Here is a 10,478-nt window from a genome sequence, read left to right as displayed (position 1 = left end):
TTCTTGGAGGTGGTGCGACTGTGGTTGACGACGATGGTTATTGTAATTGGTGTTGTGGTCCCGTCTTTCATTCTTACGATAGCTGTTGGAGCTACCACTATTGTGGTTTGATGACTAGTTTCCAACATGACACAGAGACGGAGTACGTGTGTGATGATCACATTTATGAAAAAGTGAGGAAAGGTTTGGTGTGTATCGAATTTACCAGACAAACCATTTATAGCGTGAATGACAACATGGTTTTCCTTCACCTGTTTGCCGAGTCTTTCTAATAGATCAACAATCTTTTTGACTTTGATGCAATAATCATGAACCGATAAATCCCCCATTGAGATATTTATGAGTTCGCTTTCGAGTTGGAGGGTCGTGGCATGGATGTTTTCATAGAAGAGTGCTTTGATGTTGAGCCAAATTTGCCTAGCAGAAGCATTGGGAGAGTGAACAAAGTTGATAAGAGACTACAAAATACACCCAAGAACCCACAGTTTGATCATGGTGTTGATGTTGTTCCATTCTTCATTGGTGGGAGTTAGGAATTATTTATGTGATCGACAACATCATATGCGGTGTAGTGAACATGTCCTTCCATGGATAATTATAAGTGGTAAGATCTAGAACTAAGGGAACATATGATTCCATATTGGTTATAACATATGCTTTATGGGTAGAAGGAGAAGTTTTGTCGCCTGACATGGTGCAAGATTAGGGTGCAAATCGGAAAAGAAGATGAAGTATGCAAGAAAAAAGGAACAAGAAAAGCAAGGTGAAACTTTAGGAGATAAAAGAGTAGGTCTCCGATACCAAGTTATGGTGAATGATTCTCACCTAGCTGTATTGAATTGTCAAAACTGAATAAATACAAGTTACATGGGTCTGTACAAACTAAATATATACTCACATAATGGGCTAACTAAACTAATACAACACATGTACATAAGATGATCCAATAACATATACATATTTTAAAAACATCTTTATATAAAATGTATTTTATTGTATGGAAATGTATTATTGTGGTGCATTATTTGATTTGATTTTTATTTTTTTTTATTTTTGTGAGGGCATTTGGGTTACGATACATTTAAAGAAGTGGTTTAAGAGTTGATTAGATTTGTCTCTCAGGAAGAAAAAAAAAAAAAATTCAAAACTCAAACTCAAGCATTTGACCAAATTAATCTATAATAACCTTAAAACTCATCTTGGTGATGTGCATGAACAAGGTTTCATAGCAAACATTATAATAGACAATCGTAAAATATAGATTTTTTCAAAGCAAATGAATTGCACGGTGAGAATACATTGAGTATAACATAAGAATATGCTATAAAGTCACATACACAAATCTTGAAAAACACAAACTTTCTAGATATGAATCATCGATCTAGCGATTAGGTTTTTTTTTTTTTCTTATTTAGTGCACAAATTACGCAATAACATCAAACTGGAGCAAACGCAAGTCTATCTAGAAAATTCATTCGGTCGGATATTTATGCAACTAGTTTTCGAGCTTGATGAATTAGGCGCTTCCATCAATACAAACCCATTGACCCACAAAGACCGATTCACAATTGATGTTGGGATTAATTGCCAAAAACGATGCCAAACTCATCCCAAACTCTTTGCTAATGATGGTGCAATCATCGCCAGCTTCAACACCGACAACTTGGCTGCACACAAGGGCTGATTTTGCCTTCTGGACACCATCTGTGTGTTCACGATGAATCAAAACATTCATCCATGGGTTAATATACAAATTAAAACAACAAAACGTTCTGATTTTGGTAACACTTAAAAAGTTGGAAACTAAATGACTTACCGATTAGGGTGACTCTGCTTTCTGACAATACAATGAGCATCAGGAAAAGTGAGAGTACTGCTGCCATCTTCACAAACAATGAAGCGTTCTTGGCCATGGTGTTATAGAGTTTTAGTTCCTTCTTTAGCAAGAAAGATGAAGATACTGGGATACGTAATCTAAGTTCCTGACATTGATATTTATATCCAAATATTCAGATAAACTACTACGATATGTTTCCTACATGAGCCAAATTTACGTTGTAATCTGAGAAATTACTGCCGGCCATTGTTCTAGTTATTTATTGTTTTTACTTTGTCTCCATTGCTTCCTAGCAACAAAGTTTAAACCAACGACATAAACTTTAATCTATTACAAACTTACCAATGGCTGCATCGTGCGATTAAGAGTATCAATTACTATTTCTCTCAAATATTGCTTTGTTCAACTTTGTTCCATGTTTAATCTCCCAAACTCGTCAGTAAAATTGTAAAAATATCTAAGACAAGTATGTTTATTAAATTGACCAAAAAAAAAAAAATTGGAATAAAAAAGAAAAATATATTGAGATTGGACCAGTCGTTCACTCTGTTAATCGTCATAAAATTTAATTACTAGATTAATTCTATGAGAGATGAGACCGTTGCTAATTATCTCTAAAGAGCATATTCTGTCACGCGAAAAGCATGAAATGCTTTTACCACGTAAAAGCAACACAGAATCTCCAAGTTTATCGATGAGCATCAATGCCTAAATGTTGTAATGATTAGAACAACATCTGAAAATGTTACAGAATTTACAGGATAATTAAGAATGTAAAGTGAAACCCCAATGCATCTCTCCTATTCTATCTTTCTTTTCATGTGAAAATATTTGTTAGAGCTGTAGTCAAATAGCTTTTGTTTTAGTATAACTATGATATGTAGGTGTCTTTGTAATTTAATTCTAGAACTAGTTTTCACGTATATTATTCATTGTTTTTAGTTTTGTCTCGTATTCCCCACTTTTTGTTATTTTGTTTCTTTGCCTTGGTATACAAGGTGCAACTTTTTGTTTACACTTGGTATGAGCGGTTGGTTTCGTTGAAGGGGTGTGATTTAAGGTTAATTAAAATCAACCCCGGTTTCTTTTAATCGGGCTTGTGAGTGACTAACCGGAGGCGCGGAGTAAACGAATGGGAAAACATTAAAGTGGGTGACTTTGAATCGGTTCGTTTTGCGGGTAACAGAAGACGGTAAAGGTGGTCGTGACCTTGTTTTGTTGTCCGGTGGAAGAGTGCTCTCGGAATAAGCTTGATTAAAGAAGTCGGGGTTAAGGAGAAAAGGATGCCGTTGGTTAAAGAAGGAGGTTCAATGACATATCAAGTTCCAGTTTTGACTCCAACGAATTATCCGGTGTGGGCGGTGAAAGTCAAGTTGATTATGGATGCACACGGCATATGGGAGATGGTCGAACCAAAGGCGGGTGAAACATCAGATCAAAAAAGGTCAAAACACGCTCTTGCTTTTTTGTTTCAAGTGATACCCGAAGACATGGTGTTGCAAATGGCGAGTTACACCGAACCAAAGAAAGTGTGGGATGGGCTAAAAACACGGTATCTGGGAGTGGATCGGGTGAGAATGGCTCGACTTGCAACCTTAAAAAGGGAGCTTGAATGCTTGCGGATGAAAGAGGGTGAAACAGTCGATGATTTTGTGACAAAATTATGTGGTTTAGCATCAAAAGCAAGGAGTCTTGGATATGAGCTTGAAGAAGGTGATTTGATAAAAAGGTTACTAGATTCGATGTCTAAGTCGTTTCTTCAAATCGTGGCTTCAATAGAGCATTGTTTCGAGTTGGATTTAATGTTATTTGATGAAGCGGTTGGTAGATTGAAGGCATACGAGGAGCCTATAAGAGGAACCGAGAAAGTGGAGGACACTCAAGGTGGGTTATTCTTGGCTAGTGAGGAAAAATCACATGTTTTTAAGCATTGTGGCAATGGACGTTCAAATCGGGGTGACTTTGGACGTGACCGGAGAAGAGGTCGGGGGTCCGAGAGAAGTCGAGATGGTAATGAACGTGTCCGGGATAAAAAGTCACGTTAGATGTTACAAATGTGGTGAGTTTGGTCATTATAAAAACGAGTGTCCTAAATGGGAGAAAGAAGAAGCAGGTCTAATCGAAGAGGAACCGTCGGTGTTTTGAACGAGTGGTATGACCAATCCAATTAAGGGGGTGATTGTTAAGTTAATCGGATTTTGATCCGTGGGTTTTTCTTTGGAAGTTTTTAATTTAATTGCTTTTCTTTTAGTTTTAGAGTTGTAGTCAAATAGCTTTTCTTTTAGTATAACTATGAGATGTAGGTGTCTTTCTAATTTAATTCTAGAACTAGTTTTCAAGTATATTATTCATTGTTTTTAGTTTTGTCTCGTATTCCTCACTTTTTGTTATTTTGTTTCTTTTCCTTGCTATACAAGGTGCAACATTTAGTTTACAATATTTACTTATTATCCTGAACAAAGTAAACAAATTGTCTATATATTCTTCAGTTGAACTATTCACTTTTAATCTTGCAATTTTATAAAGAGAAAAAACAATTTACACTAACGTGTACCGCTTACCATTTTCTAAATTAAATACTTGAATCATAACAGATATTATCTGAAATTCCCCCTTCAAGCCGAAAGGTGGTGGACAAACACGGAGCTTGGTACAAACTTCGTACAACAGAGGTTGAGCAAGACTATTTCTAAAGATATCGGCTAGCTGAGGATGTGTGTCAATGAACTGAATATTCATCTGACAACTGATTTAAATCTATGAATTCTTGTATAAAATGGTAATCAATATCAATATGCTTGGCCCTCTTATGAAAAATGAGATTTCTGCTAAGGAATAAGGCACCGATGTTGTCAAAAAGTAGAGTAGGTATGTCTCTTGGTAAGGATATCTATTAGTTTAGTTTTGTAGGGGATAGAAGAGTTAACATTAATGTGTAAAATATTTAAATAATTACCATTTCCAAAAACAATGTGTTCTCTGCCGAATATGATAAGGAATCAAGGATGCTTGTGGAATCATTCATGTGGGAGGATAAACCTAAATCAACAAACTAGATTTGTTGTCGGTGTCACTACATTGGCCTTGGAAAAGCTTGGGTTAAGCTAGCATATACACTAGAGTAATATTTAGTAAAGGTGGGAAGATCATGACATGTGATCGCATAATGTTCATTTTTACGACTAGATTGACAATGGGGGAGGAAGTCTACCAGGACCACGACTACCCAAGGAACCCCCTCAAGAGTTATGGGAGTGACATCGGCTACTAGGGTAACACCATGAAGGGAAAGTTGGCTAACTTGATTTTTTAGGGCAACAAAAGCAAAGACTGAATAGGTGGCCTTATGTATTAATTATAGAAAGAGCTTGTGGTTCGCGGCTTGAAAAGTAGGTCAAAGAATGATGGTTATGGTTTGACAACCTGTTGTATTGTTCAGAAAGTCCTAGATAAAGACCGATGACTGCATTGAAACCAACAAGATTTTTTCATCTCATGACTGGATGTCCAATAGCAACTAGTTGATAATAGATAGCCAAAACTTGTGGCCAAGTCAGCAACCGAATAAGAACCTTTGTGTAGTTGGCGAAGAGAATATCATAGAGTTTAGATACATTGTAACACCATAAATTTCCAAAACAATTTTTCGAATTTTATAAAAACATAATTCATTTATTTATCATAAAAACATCATTGTTTGAAACTCAATTCATAACATATATCAATCCCAAGATCTCATAGCATAAAAATCCCGTGTGTGTACTGATCAAGCCGGTGCCTTCCCGCGATCCTCACTAGCACCTGAAACACATAACACAAAACACTGTAAGCACAAAGCTTAGTGAGTTCCCCAAAATACCACATATAACACATATTAGCCACTCGAGGCTATAACTCTGTGGGTCCGTGGACCCAAACTATGTGAACCCTCAGGTTCTAACTCTGCAAGCATGCACAGCATAAATCACATAGAAGAATGCAGTGCAACAACAATATATATAAAACACTGTATCACATAACTTTATTTACCTACTCAAGGTAAAGTATAGTGAGAAGACTCACCTCGCGTATCTCGGTAAATATCTGTCTCGGAATAAATGTGATCTAGCCTCCGCCTAATCACACAAAGTAATACACTCATACATACAACTGAACTCAACCCTAAAGGTCAACAAGGTCAACGGTCAACTTTGACCGGACTCGGCGAGTGCACTAGGGCGACTTGGCGAGTCTATACGTGTCCACTGACTCCCTTGGATCCTCTCTTGACACGCCGAGTACTTCTCTGACTCGACGAGTTTCACCTGACATAAATCGCAGGGCCACCACGACTCAACTCGCCGAATCTCAAGAACAACTCGGCGAGTTTCGGCTTGAATCAGTCCCTCCCCTTGACTCTCCCTGACTCACTGAGTCGACCCCTCAACTCGACAAGACCACTCGCTGAGTGGTTACGGGCAAACTTCATGCTACTCGCCGAGTCTATTCTTCAGACTCAGCGAGTCCATGCCATGCATAAACTCAAACTCACTTCTGAGGTTAGATATGTTCCATACAATCATAGATCTGGCCTTCCCACGCATGATAATCACGTAAAGTCCAAACCTTGGTGCTCAAACAACAACTATTTGCTCCTAAATGATGTTTTAGCCCCATATCTCATAACTCTAGGTCAAAACTCCCATGAATCCTCATAAAGCTTAAGGAATAAAGCTTCTCTGGACCTCTATGGATCCCATATCAAGCCTCATCACAAATAGGGACGAAATGGACATCAAATCTAACTAACAAAGGGGTCAAGAAACCCTAAACCCCCATGTTCATCATAACAAAAGAAAAGGGAGCCAAAATATACCTCCAAAATGATGCTCTGAGCTCCAAAATCGAAGGATGTCCACCTCCCTTGCCTCCTCTTAGCTATAATCTCATTTGCTTTGCCAAACCAAGCTTCAAAAGTCAACAATGGCCTCTTCTCTCTCCCAAAACGCTCAAAAGCTCTTTAGGGTTTCTCTCTGGGGTTGGTGGCTGCAAATGACGACCATAAGCCCCTTTAAATAGGTCTCAAACCCTAGAAATTAGGGTTTCATTAAACAGCATGGACTCGCCGAGTCCACTTTTGGACTCGCCGAGTCCAGACGCGAACCCGCACACAAAACCGCGATCCTACTCGGCGAGTTTAGACTCCAACTCGCCGAGGCTTCTCACAATCACCCAAAAATAAAAGAATAAAAATAATACCTGGGAATCCGGGGTGTTACATACATTCCAAGGAATCATTACGATAAGGAAGTTCCAAAGAGCACCAAATCTCGCATGCATTGTTAATACTATACTTGTCGATATCAAATAGCTGTAAACAGCAACAAATTATGCATAAGCTACATAGTGATACTGATTAATAGACACCACTATTTTGTAACTAGCGGTAGGTATGAACAATTAAAATGTATTTATTATGCAACTATTATAACTATTATAATCAATAAATAAGCAACCAAACCATTAAACTAGCTAAATAACTTAGTCATTTTATTTTTAGACATCTTTATAGCAATTGTAATCAACTAATAGTATGTTTTTAAACATAAATAACACAAGTGACATGTTAAAATTTTAAAGCAAGTTTAAACTCAAAAACCTAAATAAAAGATTGTGTAGATCTTCAAACATAGGCTCATCATCATCATCTCCAGCGGATGACAGCTCAAAATCTCTATAAACCACTACATCATTTTCTTCTTCACATAAGTTATTCATCATCCTGATTTATTAAACCTTTTCTTCTGGATCTTGATGCAGACTTGTTGAAAACCCCTTTATTCCTAATTCTTCTTGTCGAATAAGGTGCCTCATCACTCCAACTGCAGTCGCAACCTCACCGCATGTCAAATCCTCAACGTTGAAGAACATGGCATTTTCCTCTTCCTCTATGCCTTCGATCTACTCAAATCTAGAATAGTTATGTCTTCCAACATAATCAGATCAATTGTATCACACATATTATACCTCCAACCTAAAGCCTGATTATACTTATAAACAAGGTCATTCAACTTTTGTTGCTCTAGTCAGTTCCTTTTATTAGAATATAGCTACATGTGACATCCCCAAAATCACGGCCAGAAAAGACCGATTTTGTTTATGCTTTATAAAAATCAGAGTACTTCATTTTATAAAAAGGTTGCGGAATTTGTTCCCAGAAAAACACGATAAATACGTTATTAAAACATTTTCAAAGAAACGTATTTTTATTCATCTTGAAACGTTTGGGATGTCATCGTTAATACAGAAACATAAGCATAAACAGAACTTACAATTATTTACACTAGTGATCTACATCTCTTTAAATCTCTCAGTGTAATGTCACTTCATATCGTCACCTGTGATGTAAATAAACTGAGTGGGTCAGGTTGGGAAACCTGGTGAGTACATAGGGTTTTCAACCCACAATAATATAGTTATTATGTTTAAACAATCAAACAATCAACCCAATTACCCATCCCCATTATCTTCTTTTAGTCTTCCCTAAAGATATTATCTCAAGGGTCATCTCCTATATCATATTTACTTCTCATCTCCTTACATCGTATTTCCTTACATGATTGTTCCTACGAACTTTACCTAAGGATCATCGCCTACATTGCATAGACAATACTAATCCGGGGATTACTCCCTCAATACGTGTCTAGCAAGAGTTAGGGTATCATCGCATGATTACGCATCCACAACATCGCCTAGACTTGTAAATCATGATAAGGGTTAGTCTATCATCACATGAATACGTAGCCACAACATTGTCTGGACTCGTAATTCATAATATAGGTTAGACTATCATCGCATGAATACGTAGCCACAACATCGCCTGGACTCGTAATTCATAATATGGGTTAGACTATCATCGCATGAATACGTAGTTACAACATCGCCTGAACTCGTAATTCATCACCTACAAGTTACTAGCCTGCTGGTGTTTCCACGGGGTTGTCTATAATAGTCCGCGGTCGCCATCTATACTCTGGTAGATGACTACATCTCCAAATTGTCGGACAAGGTTGTAGTATCATACATCACCGATTCATAATCACCTATCTATCATCACCTTCCTATCATCACCTATCTCTCATTATTTTATTTCATCACTCACCAACTATTTCATCTACCCATGTTTTATCCCAACATATTTGTAGATATAAAATAAATATACAATTTAAATCATTTAAAACATGTATAAATCATTCATCCAGCATATACAACAAGTATTCAGACAATATGTACACATAGCACGTAATTTATATTAAAATACTTCATATCTATGTGTAAGATGAAAGGGACCATGCACTCACCTGAAAGGTGGTGACTCAGCACTCGGACAGCGCTTCGATACTCTCAAAAAAACCTAGTACCAGTACCACTAGGGTTTAGTCTAACGATAACCGTGACTAATTAATAGTCTGACTATTATTATTATTATATAAGCGTTAAATAACACTCAATATAACTCATAATAATAGCCCAAATACTCATTATAAGTTCCTAATAATGTTACTATATTAAAACATAAGCTATACTAAAGATAGCGTAGGCATAGCTCACTTACAGCGGGTTTTTCTCGAAAACCGGGCTTCGCTGGAGCAGCATTTCCGAGCCGAAAGGCTCTTCTCTCGGAGCCGTCGGGCACTCCGGGGCTTCCGCCTCGTGCTAGGGAGTTACCCTAGGCTTTAGGGGGTTAGGGAGGCTTAGAGAAAGAGTTTAGAGAGAGAAAGAAGAGGGTTGAGGTGTGAGAATGAATGGAACCCGGCACCTCTATTTATAGGGGTGCTGAATGGTCTACTCGCCGAGTAGGGGGGACCTACTCACCGAGTTGGTCCATGTGGTGGCCTTCTGGTGGTGCCACGTGTCCAATTCTGGTGGTGCCACATCACCCCCTATCGCGTATCAGCCTTCAAACTTAGAAAAATCATAAGTTTCGCATACGAGCTCTGTTTTCGACGTTCTTTATATCCACGCGTAGGTAAAATCAAGATCTACAACTTTCATTTAGACTCCGTTGGCTAATTCTCGACCGATCTCAAATTTAACAGTAGGAGGCTTTTAGACTGTTAAATGACCGCGAAGAATTCATAACTCCTTCATACGGACTCCGTTTTTGTCTGTCTTTTTACCGTTGAGTTCCTATTAATGAGATCTTCAACTCTCATTTAGGTCGCGTAAGCCAAAAACCGCTCGAACTAAAATTCAAGTTTCGGGCCGTGCACTGCTAAGCCGAATCTTAGAAAAATCATAACTTCTTTATACGAAGTCAGATTTGGGCGTTCTTTTTATTGATGTTCTTAGTTTAACATATTCTACGACTTTTGCTTAGATTGCTAAGGCTAAAAAGTCTTCTATTGTAAATTCACTATTTACGTCTCCCGGTGCCGTGCCGGTTTTGCCGTAAAACTTCGGCGGGCCATAACTTCTTCGTTATAACTCGGATTTCAGCGTTCTTTATATGTACGGAAACCTCGTGACATATTCTACAACTTGTTTAAGATTATTTATTCTAAATAATCTTTTGTCGAAAATTTATTTTTGACCCCTATTACCTCTAAATTGACTAGCCCGGATCTGCGGGCGTTACAATTATCTCCCCCTTAGGATGATT

General features: G+C 37.7%; 1 protein-coding gene across 1 annotated transcript; it reads left to right on the top strand.

The window, feature by feature from the left end:
- The first annotated feature begins 3,120 nt into the window (after positions 1 to 3,120).
- On the top strand, positions 3,121 to 3,882 carry LOC145039737 (uncharacterized). Its single transcript, XM_078987757.1, has one exon. It carries the CDS (start codon positions 3,121 to 3,123, stop codon positions 3,880 to 3,882), a length of 762 nt encoding a protein of 253 aa, XP_078843883.1.
- Positions 3,883 to 10,478: the final 6,596 nt, after the last annotated feature.

The sequence above is a fragment of the Lactuca saligna genome, chromosome 4 (assembly GCF_052625555.1).
Source record: "Lactuca saligna cultivar CGN05327 chromosome 4, ASM5262555v1, whole genome shotgun sequence".
Taxonomy (NCBI): domain Eukaryota; kingdom Viridiplantae; phylum Streptophyta; class Magnoliopsida; order Asterales; family Asteraceae; genus Lactuca; species Lactuca saligna.
The sequence above is the reverse complement of the archived record's forward strand: the minus strand, read 5'-3'. Positions and strand labels throughout refer to the sequence as shown.

Excerpts from the sequence above, each read along its gene's own strand:
- LOC145039737 (XM_078987757.1), top strand. The coding sequence starts at position 3,121 with ATGCCGTTGGTTAAAGAAGGAGGTTCAATGACATATCAAGTTCCAGTT.